Source organism: Epinephelus fuscoguttatus, linkage group LG15 (assembly GCF_011397635.1).
Source record: "Epinephelus fuscoguttatus linkage group LG15, E.fuscoguttatus.final_Chr_v1".
Lineage (NCBI taxonomy): Eukaryota > Metazoa > Chordata > Actinopteri > Perciformes > Serranidae > Epinephelus > Epinephelus fuscoguttatus.
This window is the reverse complement of record NC_064766.1, coordinates 9,155,847-9,178,709: the sequence shown is the minus strand read 5'-3', so window position 1 is coordinate 9,178,709 and position 22,863 is coordinate 9,155,847. Positions and strand designations below refer to the sequence as shown.

The 22,863-nt window shown below is 42.8% G+C and overlaps 1 protein-coding gene across 3 annotated transcripts in view; it reads right to left on the bottom strand.

Annotated features, from left to right (window-relative positions):
• rnf220a (ring finger protein 220a) overlaps window positions 1-22,863 on the bottom strand; it is a 192,481-nt gene that overhangs the window by 161,156 nt on the left and 8,462 nt on the right. For 2 of the 3 annotated variants that reach the window (XM_049597834.1, XM_049597832.1), the window contains exon 2: window positions 16,347-17,576. In XM_049597834.1, the coding sequence (XP_049453791.1) occupies window positions 16,347-17,001 (655 nt within the window). In that variant the 5' untranslated portion in view covers window positions 17,002-17,576. Of the gene's footprint in view, window positions 1-16,346; window positions 17,577-19,524; window positions 19,608-22,863 lie in introns of all 3 variants that reach the window. The other variant, XM_049597833.1, reaches the window with a different exon arrangement.

Below are 22,863 nucleotides of genomic sequence, written 5' to 3'. Positions count from 1 at the left end.
ATCATCTAGCTTTTAATAGCTGAGTCTGATTCATCAAATCAACATGACCAACATCCCATGATTCCATCCGGTAGTGGTTTCTATAGGCCACATTACATTGCAGATTATTACACGTATTGTGCACAACATTGCCAGTTGTGTGCCATTTAACTGAGGCCTCCAGTGATCATGATTCTCTGTTTAGGTACTAAAAATTAACAACATTATTTGGCTGACATACACCTTTCAGTCTGTAGGATTCTGAATATTTAAAAACAGCCTTGGTTCATTTGTCAACCCTCTGGTCAAATGCCACAATTAGCATTCTGACCACTTATTGATGCGTGTATGTGTATGTGTGTGCGTGCGTGTGTGTGTGTGTGTGTGTGTGTGTGTGTGTGTGTTGTGAGGTGAGGTGATGGATGCCTGATGCCAGACATCACACATCAGCCACCTCAGTGTGCAATGTGTGTATTGATGGGTAATTATGAATGCAGTGACGACAGGACAGGGGTGTTCAAAGTGCCCTCAGGTGCTACAAAGCATTAACTACACAGATCACATGAACACACACACACACACACACACACACACACACACACACACTGCCTGTCCTCTGGTCTTATATCTATCCTGCTTTAAATCTGACCAAACACACACTCTCTCCTGTTCACACACACACATTAAACACCATCCACATGAAGTCCATCAGCTATTCTTTTTTTCCACCCGCTTTGACTTTCACATGTTCTTTTTGTCCTCTCTCATTTTCTCTTCCTGTTACTCTGACAGCCTCCTGGTGCACCTGCCTTTCATTACCGCAGCCAGCACTTTTCAGCTTATACCACTGACCGTGTGTGTGTATGTGTGTTTCTGCTGGCAGGAGCAGGGTCAGCATGCGGGCTGCCGACATTATGCCACGACCCTTTCACGCTGTAGACAACAACCCCGCCATGTAGGAGTCTTTACCTCCCACCCCATACTACCCTCCGACACCAACACACAAACTGCCATGACCGGTTGCCCCAAGCGACCAGCTATTACCAGAGACCCCGCGCTGCGTTTCTGTACCAGGTCGCAAGACATGTGACCCAACAGTGAGCACACACACACACACACACACACGCATGCTATGAGTCTTCCTGACATTGATGCAAAGTCAATGTTGTTTTTTACAGTGCAGGTTAAATCCATTTATTTCTACAGTTATTTAATGGTTGGATTGTTTAAAGCTGCAGTGGTCGATATTTTTATATGAGCAATGTCATATGACAGATGTTGCTTGTAGTGATGAACCCGCAAAGAATTATCACCCAACTTTTTTGTTTTCCTAAGCTCCACAGACCTTTTTTTTTTGCATCATTTAGCTAGTTGTTTTGGCTTTCCGGTTTGTGATGTATTGTTTCGGTTCACTCTCATAGCTTTAATCTGTATAACTTTCAAACACTGCAAGCTGCTATTCTCAGTGGAAAGTGTTGATAAAGCCACTGTACACTTTTAGCCGCTAACATGCCCAATATTCTTTCAGGAGATCAAAACAGAGCTAAAAGGAGAGTGGATATTGGGCCTAACATAAATAAGGTAAACAGAAGCATGACCAAAAGGAAATGCTAATTTTGCTACACCTCCTTTGAGTGTGTAGCTGTTTGCTAACATGTCTACCGTAATAACTTTACAAGGTGATAATATGTCAGTGTTGTGTTTACAGCTTGTTTTGCTGCCCCCAAGCATCAAAAACAAACAAACAAAAGGAAAATCATATTGGTTTAATGTAACTCCTACTTAAAAAAAACATGAAACTGTAATTTTTACATAAACGAGATACAAATTAATTTGCCAGGGTTAAGGTGCTTTATTAGACTCTTTATTTTATTATTTATTTATTATTTATTAGACTTTGCAGAGCTGCCTGTTTCCTAGTCTCACCACCAGACAATCAGAGATCTCCGCCTTCTGATAGTCTGGGGACACTCCTTTCTAAAGTGTGTTTAACACACCGGCGAAAACGGCCAGCAACAAAGCAACGCCTCTTGCATTTTTGAAAAGGACACGCCCTCCCGGAAATGTGCGCTCCCCCTTTTCTCATCTGCAAGGCAACAAACACACAGAGAGCTTGAAAATGGATGCCGAGAGATTTAACTCCGTTTTATCAAACGTGTGCTCAGTCCACAAGATTGTGGAAATGAAGGACTTACAGCGACTTGAGCCATTTTGTATCGCTACACGTGTTTCTAGTTGGACTATGTATACGAGCACAAGAGTTCAGCGAGCCACCAAAGGACCGCCCTGCAGATTTACTATTGGTTCTGTAACGTAGGGAGTTTTTTTAAACTCTGAAATTGTATCCGCCCATCTAAACACAAAATCAGGGATAAAGTCATCAGTCTTTAGTTAAGCAAAGCGTCTGAAGACTGACTTGTGAGTCTACCTGTTTCCATATGCCTACATTATGCTAAGCTAGGCTAAGAGCAACCAAACAGCAATAAGGTATCCCCACAATTGTTGAACTACAATATAAATAGTGAGGCTAACTACGTACATTTTTACATTATATGCGGATGCAACTCAAAAAGTTGAATTTAGAGTGAGTTTTTCGGTTTTATCACAAGAGTCTGGCACAAAATGTGTAGAAAAGTATGTTTTCTTCTGTTTCCTTTGTAGTATAGTGTTGTTAAGAATACAGAGACCATGATGGACCAACCCTGCAGCTCACTTCACAGTCTTTGGCAAGCCACAGCAGTAAGCTTTAGTTAACACCATCTTCAGTGTGATTTGGGGGGTCAGTTTTAATCTTCCAACCACTGGCTTTTTCTTTCCTAACCCAGTCTTTGCGCGACACTGCTCTGACAATTACATGTAAGTACACACAGAGTCCCTAACAGACTGCAGAGCCCCGACTGGTGACATCCCATAGGTCATTAGGCTTCTTCCTGAGAAACAAAGCAGAGCTAACAAGTGAACAGCAAGGTTTAATATGGTGGTATTGCTAAGATAAGAGAAAAGCTGAAAGCTTGTCTCTGTGGTTGGCTCGGTTCGTGTTTTTTCGCCCACTGACTTTTTTCTTCTTCTTCCAGAACCAAAACTGAGTATGTAACAGACAGGAAACAGAGCAAGACAGACAAAAGCCCTGAAGAACAGCAAACTAGGTCAGGCTGTGTTTTAAGATCTTTGGTTTTACTTGTTGAAATAATCTCTATCTTTCATTCTTGTGTCTATGTGGAGTCACAAATTAAGTATTTAAAAAAATGATTATACAATCAAATAATTTTTAACAAGGCTGCAGGAACAAGGCTCTGTGCTTATGAAGGAAGCAAGGAGGAAAGATCGGGCTGTGTTAAGCACTCACACACACACACCCTCCCCTGTTGGGTGTAGAGGAGAATCAATATGTCTTTGAATGAGGGTCAGAAGGGTTGTCTGCCCAGGGAGAGCTGACAGATTTGCTCTCTTTTGCTCTGCTAAGCCCCTGCCTGCTTCTAAAACCCCCTGACACACACACACACACACACACACACACATACAGATGGAGGCACACACAAAACATATAGATGAAGAGACACACACATGCACATTCAAACAGATGGAAGGAGACGCACACACAAAGATGTGACGCTTCTCCAGGAGGGCAGAATTCCGAGCATTTTGCCGCGGGGATGTGATATTAGACGTTCCACATCGAAATGAACCCTGCTGCGTACCCCGCTGAGTGTGTGTACTTCTTAACTGTATGAGTGTGTGAGTGAGAGAGAGAGAAGGGCAGTGGAAGCCTGGTTTGAACAGCAGAACACAAACTACCTACAGCCTTAGCAAGTGTCGTAACTCAGGGTGAGACAAACATGACACAAGAAGTAAGAGCGCAATGCATGAGGATAAAAACAGACACAAAGAACTGAACCTAAACTGACGCACAAGTACAAGTCCTCATCTGCTCATGACTCTCACCTCTCATCAAAGCAAACTACTGCAACTGTTTTCACCCACCTCCCTCCAATTTAACCCTGCCTGCACAAAAACCTTGAAAAGCAGTGATGTCTGCGACTGACAAAGATCTATGGCCACAAAGTGATCATTTTTAATGGTTAGAATCTAAGCTGGGAGTTCTATATGTCAACTTTTGAAAGTAGATACTACATCAGAGGAGCAGAAGATAGAGGATGACTCAACAAACAGGAAAAGGCAACACAGATCAGGGTGGGCTACAGAAAGCAAAAACCAAGGAAGAACAAAGTTGGTGGAAGTGCACTAAGGAATGGACCAAAATGCCCTCTGCTTCCCTACATGAGCCACTTCTCTTAATTTCCAGAGATGTCCTTTCAGGTCTAGTGAGTTGAAACTCCTGAGATATTACTAGTGATCTCACATTTAATTGCTTAAAATGGTGATTAATATTTCAGACATTCAAAAAGCAGGTATCTACAATCTTTAAACATATTCAGAAGTAAGAGTCAAACTTTAATATTTTCCCAGACTGTATAACAGTTTGTGACTGTACTGTCTTCATTCTAAAAGCAAAGATTTAACAAATAATTGAAATAAGTAATTTTGGTCCAGACAATCAAACAAACATGAATCCAGGATGATTTTTAAAAGTGAATTATTGCTGTGACTGCTTGTATTGTCAAACAGGTGTAAAGTGGGCTGAGATGTCTGACAGCACAAAAACACAGCAGGGTTAAGTAGATGATAGTCTTAAATGCAGGTTATTCCTACTCATGATAATTCTAAATGACACCTAATGGATGTGATTTCTAAGCTGATCAAAGGACCTGAGGCTGTTTGAAATGGATCACATGGATTATACGAATAAAGTGATGGTGAGAGATAATGCTTAAAAAACCTTGTGTACATCCATCTCTTCTCCTCTTTATTTTTTTGCATTTTATTTTATTGTGTCCCTAAATTACACCTCAACCTTTCACATAATCAAATCAGAAGTATAACTGCATTTGATTAATGTTTTTATGTGTGTGTGTGTGTGTGTGTGTGTGTGTGTCTCTGTGTGTACACACGTGTATGCGTCCTGTGTGGTTAACATACTAGAGCAGCAATTAGTAATCACTCATGGAGCTAATGACATCAATCAATGAGCTTTTAAAACCAGCCATTTGATAATTAAAACCATCAATGGTCACCCATGGATTCATTATATCACTGCACTCTCTGTCTCTCTCTCCCACTGTCTCTCTGCATTTATGCAAACTATTTCACTCAATCTCTGCCCTTAATATTGTGCTTTAGCATCTCAAAAATCTCATTTTATTAAGTATACAGGTAATTATTTACTCTCTTAAAATGCCCAAATACTGATTTTTATGGCCCAGCATATAAAGAAAGAGAAAATGTTTAGAAGGCCAGAGGGGGCAAAGTCTTTGATAACTCTTACTACATAATAGTATTCTCAATCTGAAGGCTTGAATATAAGAAGCAAATAATGAAGGGAGACAGAGGGAGTTAAAAGAAAAAGATGGAGAGATAGAACGTAAGGTGATTTAAGAAAATACTGAAACTTATAGAATTAGTAAGTGAGCCAGTGACAGGAATGAAATAAGAAATTCAGAAGTGAAATCGCAAAGGAGACATGGAGACATGTTATTCTTTCCCTGACCACTTCCCACTTTCACTGGCAGATTTTAGATGGTATTCAGAAGTGATGCACTCAACAACAGCTGAAGGTTTCTTTTTGTCAAGCATTTGAGTCACCTTTTTGGTCTTTTATTTTGTGTTGTCTTTTTGTCATTTTATTTTCTTTACATTTTTTGTTTCTATATGTAAAACTAATGGAAACATCTTAAATTCTATGTTTATGTGACGCCATATTATCAAGCCTTTTTTACTTCACTTCCAGTAGGCTTTTATGTCCCACTTGGTTGTATGGACTGTATGTACCTGCAGGTGCATTCAGATAAAAAGAATGAAGGACAACAAACATTAACTGACACTGAAGAAAATTAGTACAGTTTAAAAAAACACTAACACATATGTCTATCCAAAAAATCCTGGACTGAAATGAAGCTGCTGCATCCAATGTGAGAGTTTTTTGTGACCTTGACCCTAAAATCAGTTTCACTCAGAGAAAATGAAGTGTCCGGGTGGCCAGCTGACAACTACAGGATCTGAATATGAGCTAACCTGCACATCATATAAGTGCACGAGCGTGCATGCCTACATCTGGTAATGTGTGTGTGTTTATGTGTGCGCATTTGTGTGTGCGCGTGGCGCGGATGCACAATTACCAGGCAGGCGCGAATCGATAGGTGCCTGCTGACAGATGGATTAGCACGGTAAACAGATGATACACACACCGCTAAATTATTCATCTGCTGAACAGTGGGCTGGGTTTCCACACACACCCAGTGACGGGGAGAAGAAAAGGGAGAGAGGTGGGGAGGGATAGAGGTGTGAATAAAGAGGAAGAGGATGAAGAAGAGAGCCTGAAGAGGCAACTTGTGTCTCTTGAGTAACTTCAGTTTCATTAAAATTAGTCTTTCTTCATTTAAAAATTCACCTGCAACAAAAGGTCACTACCTCAACTCCAACCTGAGCGCAGTGTGTGTGTGTGTGTGTGTGTGTGTGTGTGTGTGAGTGTGAGTGTGTGTGCCTCAGCTCTGCTTAAAGACTCAGCCACAAGGGATAAAAACACCTTGGACAGACAGACTCTACGTCCCTCTAATGCCTTTTAGATATGCAGAGGCACCACAGGGTCAACGTGAAGTGCCTCGCGAGGCATTTGAGATACCGAACGCACACACACGTGCGCAAACATCGACACACTCATCCTTTCTTTATCCGCGTCTTTTCCTGAAGTACGGGCAAATCCGTGATCATCGACTGTTTATGCCTTTAACAAAGCCTGCCGCGTGAATGCAATTTCACACACATCCAAACACACACACTAGAAGTGCGGGGAATATTGCAGATAAACCTGATCATGCCTTTGGAGAGACATGCACCATTATGCTTGGAGTCGTAGCGTCTCGCAAACAGGGAACTTTTCACAGAAGGGACATCCACGTTTAAATCAGCGTTCTCAGAGGATCTTCTGGTTGGGGCACTTCAGATAGCTGTCATGATAACGTTAGCATGGGCATTAGCATTTCACTAGAATTTGCTATGTGGATAAAAAGGTACACATTATAAGGTGATAATACAGCCTGTTTATACAGAGACTTCAATGACACCTTTGCAGCAACCAGAGTGCACCCCCAATATTGAATAGTGTAGATTCTGGTGAATGCAAATCATATGAGCATGCACACACACTTTCACACACACTCTGGCATGCATATAAAACACCCATTATTGATTTGTTTCACCTTTCTAAGAGACTTTAGAGGCCTCTTTTTGCAGCTGAAGCTAAGCTTTGTTCCTCTGGGATGGCTGCAACTTTTAGTAGCAAGGAGGAGGAAATCAAATGTGATGATGCGGTCTGAGGTCTGATCACTAACTGCAACTTTTAACCTCAGGGAAAGAATAGTTTGATATTTAAAGATGTGTTTCACTTCCAAAAAATCTACAGGTGCAAGTGGTTTAGTCGCTCTTATGATGGGGGGGAAAAAAAACAAAAAAACAAAAAAAAGGTGTGTGTGCTAAGTACCGGGCCAGTCCAGCTTTGTGAAGCGACAGTGCGTTAAGAACAGCTAACGATCTCGAACCCACAACACCCCCTCCACTCTTGCTCTCTCTCTCTCTCTCTCTCTCTCTCTCTCTCTCTCACACACACACACACACACGCACACACACAAACTGTTCGTTCGCATCATGGCCGCCATCAGCAGGAACCAATCAGATTTGATGAATAATTCAATATTAAAGAGGGTGTGACCAAGACAGGGAGGGGTGGGCTCTGCCAAGCAAGTGGGCTTTTTGGAAACGGGCCTACTGTTTGTGTGTGTGTGTGTGTGTGTGTGTGTGTGTGTGTGTGTGTGTACGTGTGTGTGAAAGTGAGAGAAGCAAGGGGGGGAGGCTTGTCACACTAGACTGCATCCACAAACTGGCTGCAGATTAGATTACTGAGGAGAGGAGCTGAGGAGGGGGGGGGAGTAGAGAAGGAGATGAGGACAGAATGGAGGGAGGGAGGAGAAGGATGGAGGAAAAGGAGGGAGGGAGGAGAGATAAGGAGAGAAAGAGAGACAGTGGCAGACTGGGGAGAAGAGAATCTTTTAACACATCTGCATTAGGAGGTGTCTGAGCTCTCTTGAGAAATAAGCTCTGCTTTCTGCCAGACTTGCAGGAACACTTGCAAACTTGTAAGTACAACATGTAGCATTATATAGAGCAGAATACACATGAACACGGTATATCATTTTCACATTAATTGGGATTCTTCGGTAAAGTTAAACCATGATTTAGAGGATTAACACAGCTTTCCTCTTGAGCTTTACTGAAGAGGATAAACATGCTGGAGCCCACTCATTTTTTTACACCACTATTAGAAACTTAATGGCAGTTGGTATGTGTTGTACAAAAAAAATCAGTGAGCTTTTGTGCTGAAAAAAAAAAAAAACCATCCTGCATAAATTCTAAAAAATGTAAAAGATATTAAGATGTAAGTTCAGGGCTGTGGCATGCCATGACCTTGTGTGAGCTTGTGTGTGTGTGTGTACACATATTACAAGCTAAATGTGTGTTGTGTTGCCAGGTGTGCAGTGGTTGTATGAGGCTCAGTGGAGTTTTAACGCAGGGTTTTTATTGGCCAAAGCTGACATCACCGGGGGAACAAAGTGGAATTCCGGAACTCGGGATGTTACGGACCTGGGCCTGAGTGTGTGTGTGTCTGTGTGTGTGTGTGTGTGTGTGTGTGTGTGTGTGTGTGAGACAGGGAGATGGAGAGAGACTGTCTGAATTGTGTCATTTCCACTTCAAAGCGTGCTCTTTCCATAACTCCCTGAATGCAAAGTGACATCTTGTCCTCAGAGTGCTCTCTACCTGATTTTTACATGTTTCCACTATTCCTAGAAAATTCCTGAATCAAGTAAAACAGCAGCGGGACCAAGTGAAGTATTATGACACCATATTAGCAGGTGTTGCTCAGTTCCACTTTAAAAATGAAATGACTTTTGAGGCTAGAGAATATTTTGCAGGGCGTCACAGAGGGAATCCTCTCATCTCATTTGCTCTCCTTCATTTGCCTTACGCCAGCTTCAGCGGCTCACTTGTGTAACCTACCCCTCCACACACACACACACACACACACATACACACACACAGTGATCTGTGTCCAAATGGAGTGGCTGGGCCGACAAAAGGCTCGACAGGAAGCGACTAATCCTTGATCTGCGCAGCGTCGCAACAATGACTGCAACTCACACCAAGTGACACACACACACACAGTTGCAGGAGCGCACACCCACATACACACACAATTGCTGCTTGCTTCCAGTTGCCACCCAGTGAGAGAGAAAGGGAGGGGACTGGCTTGAAAGAGAGATGGAAAGAGAATTTTCCAATGACTATTTCATTTTAAAAAATAAACGTTTCTAAGAGCAAAAGAGAAAACATGAAGTCACAATACATAGAAACCAAAAGCCATCATGACCCTGTATATGTGGACCGTATGGATCAGATGCATGAAGGCTGGTATTGACAGGGAAACAGACACACACTCCTCACCCTGGGGGAGCTGCCAGAAGGGCAGAAGGGCGCACACTCGGGGGTAAACAAAGCCACCACAAGTAGGACAGTATACCCGATGTGTGTGTGGGTGAGTGTGTGTGTGGCACTCTGTGGAGACTGACAGGGAGGCAACATGAGAGGGACAAGCCTTTTAACATCTGGCTAAGCACTGACAGGAAGACACACACACACACACACACACACAAACACGCACACACACAGGCGGGCAGGCAGGCGAGTCCCAGTCCTAATTATTAGAACACTCTTACTTAACTTAACCCTGCCACTAGACCGTGACAGGCAGAGATGGAAAGGGAGGAGGGAGAGGTGGAGGAGGGCAGATTTTTGTGAGGACAAGGAGAAGGATGAGCGTTGTGTCTCCTTGGCTGATTTTTTTAACTCCTTGCATGCCATGACAGGGAGAGAAAGGACCGGAGAGGATGGAAAATGTATGCATTAAAAAAGACATTAACAGTCAAATATTGCCTCTTCTGAAAACATCAGAACCTCACCCACATCGGTTTGATTGACAGGTGGTTTGTGGGAAGTGCGGTGCAGAAATCCCAAAGTAATGACTGCTTAGCACTAAAGATGGAAACAAAATTCAAAGCAGAATCTGCTTGCCATCCATCAACATCAGTATCACTATCATCCATCTTCCCCTTGTGAGAACTCCCAGTTTATTTTTCTACACTTTTTTTTAGCTGCAACAATTTGGACCACGTCTTCCCCAGGAAGAAACAACACACGTGACATTTGCTTTGAGGAACAGGGAAAAAAAGACAAACAAAGAGAGAAGGCAACACCAAAAAAAGAACAGAATAAAGGCGAAGAGGAAGATGAAGAGGAGGCCTCTCGCTGTGTGTTTTAACAGCTGTGTGTGATGCACTCTGTTAAATGTTAAAACTGTAAATAGAAAGCAGTCTCCAGGCAAGTTTCGACTTCTAGTTTGTTTGATGGTGACTATTTTTTTTACAAGATGTCATCAGCTCAGGTTGAAAGAGGCACATTGTGTCAGTGCACTGATGCTAACAATTTTAAAGTAAGCACAATAAGTGTGATCCTAAACAAATTCAGCAATACCTACCTGTCTGTGGTGAGCTGTCTTAAGAATTCCTTTGCTTTTATGTCAGTCAGGCAGATGGGATCTGCATTTCAGCTAAACATCTCACCATCCTCCCTCTTTCCTTCTCTCCTTCCTTCCCACAACCCTTTTTTTCTTATTGCTTTTATCCTTTCTTTTATCTCACCCCCTCCCTCCCGTCCTCCCTCATACGTTCCTTCCCCTCTCTCTGAGCTTAAAGAATTTCTTTCCTGGCCAGCGTTTTCTGTTTCTTTTTTTCAGTTGTACATTTGTCTTCTTGTTGACTTTTTTCTAAGTCTTATTTTCTCATATTTAATGTCTTTCTTAACGTGTGCGTCAAAGAATGAAAACAAGGGCGAAAAGCAGTGGAAGAAGGGAAGATGAGGAAGCTGGGTGAGGCATTCAGGGTCAGGTTCAGTGTAAATCTCTCAGCCTTGTCAATGTGCAGAGCAGAGAGAATGTAAACAAACAGACTACAGTTGTCACACATTCATATGGGGAGATGCGCATACCCACACACACACACACACACACACAAGGGAAAGGAGGGAGGAAGTAATGGAGGGATGGAGAATTGATGGAGAGATGGTAAGAGAGGACAAAAGATAAGTAAGAGGCAGAGGAAAAACAAAGACGATGGAACGTGCTGAAGCGCAAACACACACAAAGCCTCACATTGACATGTCGTGCAAAAACATCAAATCCCTTTCACAAACAAACAAGTGCACTACGAAGGGGGGGATTGTGTCATTTGTCAACATTCCCATTAATTCCAATCACACATCCCATAATTTCCCTTTCACTCTTCTACTGTATAGCACAAAACCCTCCTCCCCTTTGTACCCCTTCAGTCTGTGCTTAAACCTTACAATGTGAATACAGTAAATGCTAATAGCTTTTACAATAATATGACATGCATAGTCCTCTTAAGGCATGATGGGGCCTTTATGTGCAGGTTTAGTGGCTGACAGGTTAGCGGGTTTAGTTAACAGCCAACGTGCCTGCTGGTGCAGTGGGAGGATTTGGGAGGGCTTAGCACAGAGTAGGCCACTGTTGCTTGGAGTGGCATGCGGCGGGCTTGAAAGAATTGCATGCAGGGAAGTTAGGGTTGTAGGGTTTTTCTTTTTTTCAAATTGTGTTAATATCATTCTTGTTTTAGTGTGAAACAAAGAAGAAAGGATCCCCTTCACACCTGGGATTAACTAGCATGACAGATGATTGGATTGTAATCGGATAGAAGTAAAACAGATCCGAGATTTAATGGATGAATGCAAGAAAGGTGGAGAAGTCAAGGTATTTAGAATCTGCATCACACTTAAGATGTGGTCAGCCAAATCTATTTTCTGCAACTGCATTGCATGATGTGGAGTTTCAGGACAGGTGTTAAAGGTTCTGTATGCAACACTTAGAGCATTAATAGTGTAACAAACGGCTATTTGCTATGTAGAGATATAGTGAAGTAAAGGTGTTCTGAGCAAAGAATAAAGTCACGCTACATCTGTGTGTGTTATATTTTGAGCTTCTCTGTGGTTTGATGTAAGCTGGTCTGGCCGTGAATGCATATTAGAACATGTGTGTCTCCCAACTCATCGCCGCTGCTTTGCACTGCACTGGTTACCGCTGATATTGGAATGATGGCATCAAGGAAGTGAAGAGCCCACTCTTCCAGTTCCGCCAGATTGACACCGCTAGTTCTGTCAGCACTGTTCCATTGTTAAGCACAGTTCATGGAGTAAGCAACATTAGCTACTAGCCGCCAGCTAAGCCACTTTCATGTTAAGAACCTTGTCCAGACAACTAATACCCTAATATCATATCAAGCCCTTTAAGGCCCTGATATACTGATGGATTCTGACTGGACTATTTATACGACTTTGGGTATCTGCATACAACAGTATCGCCAGTCAAGAGTGTCATTATTGGATGATTCTGCAAAACCCAAGATTACATTCAATTGCAAATTTCCACTTTCTGCAATATCTACCATGGCAACTACCAGGGACAAATTCTTGGCCCTGTGCATAAACAGTCTCTGTGGGCCCCCTGCCCTTCCTCTCTTGAGCCATGTCTCTCTTACGCATTTGATTTTTTTTCCCCTTTCCCTTTGCTTTCTTTGTTTCTTGTATTTTTTGGAACTTTTTCAGAATTTTCCCTTTTTAGGGAAAGACATGGGAGTGTACGGTGGTGCTCCAGCAGCATAAGCAGTCACTCAATCGGCTCTAGCTGCGTTTAGAGACAAATCCTATTGCAGAGGCAGACTGAACAATTTTGTGCCTTTAAGGGATGAGATCGACCTCAAAGAGCCTCTACTTTTTTTATACAAAATTCAATCTTTCAACCAGTTTTTATGCCACTTTTATTTTAGTTTTGGCACTAATAACTTAAGGGGAAACAAAACCAAACTTTTCACTCCAGAATTTTCAAAGGCCCCCTTCCCACTGGGGCCCTGGGTAATCAGTCACACTTTCTTCTCCCATTATGACTCCCCTGGCAACTAACATATTAAACTCCTCTCTGGCTAAATGAGACAGAGAAAGACAGGCACTTTTTAACTGCTATAAGTGCTTTTATTTAGTGTTAATAATGTGTGTCTGTCTATGTTTAAAATGTATATGTTAATTTTGTACACAGGTCTGTCTTGAATAGGAGATTCTGTTCAATGAGACTACATGTTTAAACAACAGATTTCAAAAAAAAAAAAAAAAAAAGGCTGGAGAGTCTGTGGTTACGGCTAATGGTCTAGTCACTCCAAGGTGCTCCAAAAGTCACACGATGACACCTACACTATCTCCATAATGATTGAGCAAGGGCAAGCTCCATTTCCTGATGATGATCTAAGACCACGTTTGAAAGTTCTACAAAAAGTACCTTGAGTTAAGCGTATTTTGTCAAAACCCCAGACATGATTGGAGAAGACTTAGAAGAGTAGTAACACTTGCATTGTATCTGTAGTTGATGCATAGCAACTAATAAGCAAACGTGACATGTACAAAACACCATATCATAATCACTCATTTCTTTTTATTTTATTAAATTAGTAGGGAGATATCAGAATTAAGATACTGATTTACTGCCATAAATGGATTCAAAGTCTATAACCCAGACTTAAATCTACAATGTCATGCTCGCCCTGGATGTGTCTTTGTGAGTTAAACCACGTAGCCCATAAAACATAGTGTAACAAACTTAAAATATACTAAAGATATTGAGAATTGAAGTTTTGGAAATCAGTGAAACCCAATGCAGTAGTTTTAATTATTTGTTTGCCATCACATACATTTTCAGACTCCTATAACATGCAGCATCTCTGTATGACACTGTATGATACCAAGCATTATAAACCTCTTTTCACTGTGAGATTTCTGAGGGGTATATTTGTGAAGAACCGAGAAGGCTGCTAGTTAGCTAATGTGTGTGTGAAGCAGTGAGAGCGCTGTTCTCATGGGATTGTACCAAAGTGTTGTTTGTTCTTTTACGCCTCCACTGGATAGCCAAAACCAGTGAAGGAGAACCCATAATTCTTTGCTGTAAGCAGTGCCTCTGCACATCCAATTGCATTAGAAGCCTATGGTAGAGGTGGAGGCTACTTGTGCCAAGATTTAACCTGATTAGATACAGATTCAGCCGTTCCAAAAGACGGCACAGGAGCCCTGTACCCATCTCCTTTTTCTATTTCTGGCCTCAGTCTTAGTGCTCACAAATGTGTAGTGATAACAGGGCACAAACACATTTGTCTTGAGCAAGGCACTTTGCCAGTACCACAGTAGCTTTCGCACAAATCTGCCACAAACAGAAAATGTGTATTTCAAATGCACGTGAAAAAGGTCTTATCAGCAGTCTAATGAGACGACGATGGGATCCAGTTCCATAGCTGAGTTGTCATTTCTTTCTTTCTCGTTTCTCTTTGTTCTTCTTCCTTTCCCTTTCTCACTTTATGAGCTCTTTGATATCTTCCTCCTCCTTCTCATTCCTCCCCAACCAGCCACCGGGTGTCATTTTCCCAATTTCCTTCTCTCCATTCCTTCCTTCATCCCTCTCTTTCTCACCCTCTCCGCCTCTCCTGCGGTGGTCTTTTTATCGGATCAGTCTCAGGTCGTCGCCTCTGTCTCTCATGTGTTCCATCAAGGATGCATCCCTCAAACACACACACGCACACACGCACACACACACACACACACACACACACACACACACAGGGTCTCCTTCTCCCACAAGAGGTGGAGGAGAAATGAATGAAAGAATATAGAAGTAAAGACAAAAAAGAAAATGAAATTAATTTAAGAAAGGAGAGAGAGAATGATGAAAAACAGAAGGACTTTCTCTTTGAGTTAAATTATACACTACAGGCACATCTCTGTCTGTCTGTCTCCTAATTTGTCACTGAGATCCGATGCAGCTTGTTGACATGTGTAGAAGATGTCGGTGCTCATGCTGAGAGCTGTTTGTGTGTCTGGAAGAGTGTCTGTGTGTTTGTGCTTGGAGCTCTTACAACCCCTTTCCCACCTCCCATTTATTACACACACACACACACACACACACACACACACACACACACACACACACGCACACACACACGGCTTGCCAAGGTTTTGGGTATGTGGGTAAATCTTTTGGCAACATGGCTGCCAGCGTGGAGCTATGATGAATGCTGATGGCAAAGAGCATGGCCGGTCTCTGAACCAGTCACTCACACACACAAATGCACACACACACAAACACTAATCAGATTCCCAGTGCGTGAGGGCCAAATGGCATCCTTCCACTGGTGAATGCTAATGTGACCAGTGGAGCTTGTGGGCTTGTGAAACAAGGATAGGGAGAGCCAGGAGAGATGATGACAACAGAACATAGATGGGATTGTTTATTGGCGTGTGTGATGCTAGAGTGTAAAAATTTGCATTCTTTTACAAATTGCAGCAAGTTGTACTTTGGTTTTAATTTGAGAGTCAGAATTAGATTTGGCTGTGTGTGTGTTTATGTGTCTTGCTGTATAGGTTTTGGCATGTGTCTTCTTCACTTTTAATTATAACAAATGTCTGTAGAATAATCTTCAAATATGGTGAATTGGGTTGTTCTAACAGTTTTGGTAAAATGTGGTATGAGTATTGGAAGTGTGACACTGAAAATCCTGCACACATTGTGTTTCTTTATTTTACCACAATGTAATACTGTACAATTTACTTACTTACAACTTAAAACTTTGTATTATTGTAAGTGCATATTGGGGATGATTTGTGTTTGCACTAGAAAGACAACAATTACAACAATGTGTAAGTCTATGTAGTTTGAGTGTTGTGTAAATGTGTGCTTATGTGAACACATTATAAAATGTCTTCCAACAGCTTGTCTTCATGTAACTTACAAGCATACTTCCATACAGAGGGGTGACAAATTTGTATGTAAGAACAGGTAGTGGAGAGCACTGTCTAACATTTTGCTCCAAAGTCTTCCAAAGGTGTTTGTTTAATTAGGTTGAGATGTGTCAAGTGCAAAGACCATAGGATATGATTCACATTTTTGTCATACTCTTGAAATCACTTTGTGACACTTTGTGCCCTGTACTGTAATGTTTCCATTTTTACATATTATTTGTCACCCATCTGCATGCACACTTCATTGTGGTTCTAGTTTCCCTGAGTACAATGTAGAACATTAATGAATATTTACTCACAGCGCTCTATGCGGTCCTCAGGGCTGGAGGAAGTCTCTCGATCAGACAGGAGGCCTGACACAGCGAAGATCTTTTTCCCACTGTCCTCCACTGCTTTCAAGGCGCTGCTGGGCGAGCCTCCGGGAGGGATCTGGGCACCGCCAAAGTCGTACTCTTTCCCCTCTGCGTCAGAGTACCGCAGGTGAGGTGAAGCATCTGCATCCAGGCAGCCTTTGAGGCGCTTGGCTGGGGTGAAAGCAGACTGATACCCGCCTGGTGCTCCGTCCCGATCTTCTGGAGGTGAGGCGAAAGGCCTGAAGGCGCCAACGCCGCTGTGATTCAGCATGCTGATTGGCGAGCAGTCCAGGTTAGGTGGGGCAAACTGATGATGGAGGTGAAGGAGGGACGGAGGGAAATCCCTGTTGGGGAATCCTGGTGGAACTGCACCTTGGCGGTGGTACATTGATGCAAAAGTGTAAGAACCATTGTTGAATGGCAAATGTACGTCTTTCTCAACAGATACTGGGACGCCAAAAGGACGTGGCTGCTGGCAGGGAATTGAGGCATCGCGAGAGGCTTCAGCGGTGGAAGCCAGGACCATGAGGGCCGGGGAGGCCAAGGGATTGGGCAGGTAGGAGGAGCTCTCCATCTTGAAGGCCGCCCTGTGGAGATCCATGTCTGGACAAAAGGAAGAGGTCGTAAGGATTTTAGGGGGAGGAGGAGATGATTCCTCCTCAATAAAATGTGAGCCTGTTCAAGACCCTTGGAAAGGGTCAGAGGAAGTGAGGGAATCTAGGGTGGACACTTAAGGGTTTTGGCTTTTTGAAGAAAGGGGCTCCTAAAAAGGTTTCTAAGGGAGGAGAGTATTCTTTAAGAAATTAAAGGGTGTCAGCAATTGTAAGTTCAGGTTAGCCTGAATTCAATTCATCTCTCCTTAGTGGAGCTAACGTGACTTAATCTGTCTCCAGCCAAATTCACTTGAGCTCAGTTCAGTCCAGATCATTCCGTGCCAGGTAAGTGCCGTTGGGTATGTTCAGTCCTTTACAGGCTTCACAGTTTGGACAACTTCAGTCCTGGTGATAAATACAATAAATGGTCAAGATAACATTTGTCCTCCTGGGTAATAAGAAGTAAGAGCCTCCCTCTTGGAGAGTTTGCTGGATGCGTTGTGGAAGCCGAATGGTCCGGGGAGGGGGGGTGGACAACCGCAGATCGTCAAAGCTGGTTCCTCATCGTCAAGTGGTCGCCAAACTGAGGAGATACAAAACACAAGCATTAGTTTCAGGAAAACAACTTAACAAGTTTGCAATATTTTCCTGAAAAAGGTCATCTTGGTGGTCTAAGCAAGTTGTTGTGATGCAAGTCACAAGAACAGCTCTCTCACCTGTTCTGCCAAGTTTACCATACTGTACAAAGTGACCTCTCAACTGAGCTTCACCCTAGCACCCATGTGATGGGAGAAGATAATTACACCTTCCTCCAGATCATTTTTTTAGATGACTTGTGGTTAGATGACACCTGTGCTTTGACAGATTTTCCCCTCACAGATTCTGTGAGGCATCCCTGAAAAGACTTTATCCGTGCTGACTAAAGTGCTTGAAATCAGCTCTCTTAACATCCAAAATAAAAATTCTAATCCCTCTGTGCACCTTTTCACATTTATCTTAGACCTCCTCGTCTTTTCTTAATGATAGGTACTTTCAGAGACAAGAGGTGTGCTGCTTCTTCAGTGGACAAAGATCAGTGTCTTGACCTCAATCTGTATGTAGTGGAAAGGCTGGAAGCTGAGTGGAAAATTTTTAATAAAGAAGCGTCTGGAAGCCAAGGCTTGAAGTCAAAACCTTTGGGGACAGAGTGTTCTTAAGCGGACACTGTTGTCGAAGCCACAAATTCAGAAACCTCTTGGGAAAAAGTGTCCTCAAGTTGACACTGTTGATCAAATCCTGTAAATCCCTGCCCTTTGACAAAAAGCCAAGAACTATTTCAAACCCCAAACTTCTCCCACTCCCCCCCTCCCCTTTTCCTCCTGCTCTTTAAAAAACTTCTCCAAACTGTTTCCACATCACATCTTTCCATTCCGATCTCTACAGCCCTCCACGTCTCATCTCTTTCCAAATGTCCCCTCCTTGTCCTCCATCCTCCTAATCTGTCCATCTCCCCCTCCTCCTCTTCCTCTTCTCTCCATCCTCATCTCCTCCTCTCATCTCCCTAGCGCTATCTCTCCTCCCTCCCTCCCTCCTCCATCTTAGATCTCAGTCTAAGCCGCTTAGTCCTACCATCTTCCAGGATCTTATTGGACCAGAACCACTTGTCTTAAGATAAGGACACACATGCACGTACACACATTTCAACCACACACACATCTGATAAGAGGCTATGTGGCTCAATGTTCAGCTTGACACCCGACTCGGTGGGGCGAACACACTTCACACTCTTGCAGGCTATGGTACCCTCTCTCCTATCTCTCTATCTAACCACTTTTAATTCCCCAATTTTTACTATCTGTGCTCCCTTTCTTTTTACATCTCTCCTGTCAATCTCTTCTCCTCTCATCCCTCCATCTCTCCCTCCCTCCTGTGTCCCTCCCGCCTCTTCTCCCTTGGGTGATTCAGATGGGTGATATCATATCAGACCTCTCCATCTGCCATCCACGAGCCAGAGGAAATCTGACTGAGTGAATAAATTAGCCGTACTTGACCTCACGACCCCCCCGGCATCCGTGGCAACAGACTAGAATCCTCCCTCCCGGGGATTAGATTGGAACATGCGATTGGCCGGTCGAAGGAACGCAGAGGCAGCCGATGAAACGACAAAATAACATTTCAGAGATTTTTATCCCCAAAGGGCAATTTGAAGGTGGCTGGCATGTTAAGTGCCCAATATGTTAAAGATTTAGAGTAGGTGAAGATGTGCTTGTCGTACATAAGTGATTGTGGGATTTTGTGCAGTGTTGTGGATGAAAAAAAAAAAAAAAATCAGATCAGCTTACATGCAAATAGGTTATCAGGAGTAATTTTACCTCATTTTATCAAATCAGATAAAATTAAATACCATTTGATAAAAAAAACAAAAAACATCAGTTACATTATCATAAAAGTCACCGCTGCCATCAAAAAAATCCAACACCAGTGTGACTTGAAAAGGTCAAACGCGAAGTCATGTGCACACATACATAAACACACAACAAACACAAACTCACACAGTATCAAGTAGCGGCCCGGCCCGCTCTAGACGAGCTTCAAAGCTGCGTTGACTACCAGCCAACATCAAAGGAGAAACTCCCTGGGAAATGAAAGGAGAAAATCTTTTATAGCTATCAGCTGTCCACAACACTCATTCAAATCAATTTCCAAACCTGATCTCAGCTTTGGCATGCTCCCCCCACCTCCCACACACACACACAAAGATACACACACACCAACAACTGCCAAGAGGGAGGAGAGGGCCCAGAGACAGAGAGAGATGAGGAGATGTGAGATGTTTTACATTACCGCAAATGTACAGTAGACTACTGTGGAGTGTTGAGAACGGCTTACGCTAACACGCCTCTCTGGTCTGGACAGATGCCACAGAGTCACATTACACGCCTCTCTTCCTCCTCCTCTACAACCTCCTCTTTTCACCCTCTCCTCCCTACCTACCGCAATCCATCCTGGAAATAGCACCTTGAAAGTGTAGCCATGACAAAAACTCCTGTCTTTCTTTCTCGCCATCCCTTTCTCCGTCTGTCAGCTTACTCGCTCTCCTCTTCTCCCTCTCTGTCTTTCTCACTTTCTCGGCCGGCGTCCTCTCTCTGTTCGCACTGTGTATCAGATCACGCTTTCTCCTGTATAACCTCTAAAGTAGGAGTGTGTCTGAGGTGTTGATAGCGAGGTAATACACTGATAAGTACCGGGATATTTCAATTTTATTATCATTACCCAGCAGGCCGAGGGGGCGGCGAGTGAAGGGCCGCCAACGTGAAGCAGCCAATCCAATAAGAGGACACTGGATATTCCCTTACAGGCCACAATGGGAGAGGAGAGTAAAGCAGAGGCTAGGAAACAAGGAGAGGAGAAGGGAGGAAACAAGAGGGGGCGAGAAGAAACAAGGGGAAAGGATGGGAGATAAGAAAAGGAGAGGGGAGGAAAGAAGGAGGGGAAAGGAGAGAAAATGAAACAAGAGAAGAGGAGGGAATATGAGGGGAGACGAAACAAGAGGAGATGAGAGGAATCAAGAGATGAGATGAAATGAGGAGAAACAACAGAGGAGAGAGATGAGATGAGATGAGAGGAAACAAGAAAGGAGATGAGAGAGAGGAGGAAACAAAACACAATATATGAGGTGAGGAAAGGAGGAGAGAAGAAAAGGAAAGGAGAGGAGAGGGTGTGATATCAGAGCAAAGGGTACAAATCTCATCTCCCTGGGTGACTGACACAAGCTGGCTGCCTTCTGGCCTGCTGCTTGTGTGCACACATGTGAACACACACACACACACACACACACACACACACACACACACACACACACACACACGTGTATGTGATGAGGCCTCTGAAAAATGATAGCAGAGAGTCCTTCAGCTGGCTCCCATCGTTTTATTTCTGTATTTGCTTTTGTATGGATGCTTTCACAGGTAATTTACAATAAATTCCACCTCCACTTGTAATATCGCAGTGAGAGAAGTGCCATAAAGCTTCTAAAAGTCAACCATGTTTTTCACCTTATCTCTAAAACAACAATCATAATTCCAGATGACATGCACCTATGCATATCATCAATATCCAAGTGTAATTACATCTAACGCACACACGCATAATGTCAGTCGGTTGCCACTTACAATCCCATTTGCCACTGAGGGATAGCACCCACACATTGTCTGACACCGGGTATATATGCATTTTATAATAGAAAATGTCACAGGGGAACATTTACCGCGCTGTCATAATTTGATTACAGTGTGCAAGAATGATACAGCTGTCGGCGCGATATTAAATACAAACAGCGAGGACGGCTTTTCACGTCAAATCTGCACTTTAAGTGACAATGTCATGCCAGTCTGCAAAATTGCAGTGTCAACAACAATGTGCTTTCACATCATTCTGAGGGGGAATTTCACTCAGGAAATATGAGCTGTTGAGGGGGGGAGCGCTGCAGGAGAAGTCACAGATTCTATGTGAAATAATTTGTAAATGTGGTCATAAACATTATTATTATTCTTTAAGAATGATGAGAGGATGTTATTTGCTTGTTTGAGAGCTCAGAGAGAAAAGTTTAGGCATTGAAGACATTTTGTTGGCGGTATTACGGATATAAATATCACTTAAAGAATGGTGATGGCTTCCAAATAAGGTTAATTTGTAACAGGATCAAATGTTTAATCAGTTGCACAGTCTCTGTCTTCCACATGTTTCAGTGATTCCCTTCTTTGGAGGACAGAAACATAAGCAGCTGTGAGTGTCAGGATCAAAAAAGTGAAAGGGAAAATGGGATCCAAATAACTACACTGGTGACAAAGAGCCCCCGTCTTATCGAAGCCTTCCTTTTTGTTGACTGGTTGGAAATAAATATTTTTCTTGCATGGCTGCTTTGAGTGTGTAACCAACGCTTTTGCTGTTCCAACACGGTGCTGAAACTTGTCAGATCGAGTTTTCCAGTGTGTCTGCTGAGTTTTGGAGAGGAACGAAAAGGAATCCAATTTTTGTTATAAAAATGTCTTGTCGACTGTGACTGGTGTGTGTGCACGCACGTCCGTGTGTGTGTGTGTGTGTGTGTGTGTGTGTGCGTGTGTGTGTGAGACTGCTGAGACTGTCGGGAAGTAAAGCAGCTGAAGTTGATTTTTTCTCTTTTTTTCTAATGGAGACATAGAGAAAAGCAGTCAAAACCGCAGGCCTGTCTAAATGTCTGTGTGTGTGTGTGTGTGTGTGTGTGTGTGTGTGTGTGTGTGTGTGTGTGTGTGTGTGTGTACACTTCCCGGTCCATGGTTATATTTAGAGATTGTTGACAAGCGTGAAAGTGCCACTCTTACATTTTATACATTTTATGCCAGTCTTACATTCTCTCCGCTGAACACACACACAATCACTCACACACACCAGATCAGGTAAAGAAAATTTGGAGACGCTGAAGAATAAAACACTCTTAAAAACACAGCATAGTATGACATGATGCATCATGGAACTAAATTGACCTAAGTGCATGGAAAACTGTGTAAGTACATGCTTCCATACTTGAATTTGGTATTTAATAAGCAGCAATTTAAAGTATGAAGTGTAAAAGAGAAACAAAACTCTCCAGAGAACAAAATGTTCGTGTCCAAAAGCCCTGAAGCTCCAGTTAAAATTTACAGCCTCTAAAGTCTGCCCTCAGCCACTGCAAGGCTTGTACTCTATACTCCTGTCTCGCTGTTCTTCACTCTGCCCCACATCTTAATCTAAGGTAATTACAGAACTGTACCACCCAAAAATCAACCATATAAACATTTATAGGAAAGTACCAACCTCTTGGAAGATCAACAAAGCACATTATGCTAATACAGGTGCCATATTTTGAAGTTGAA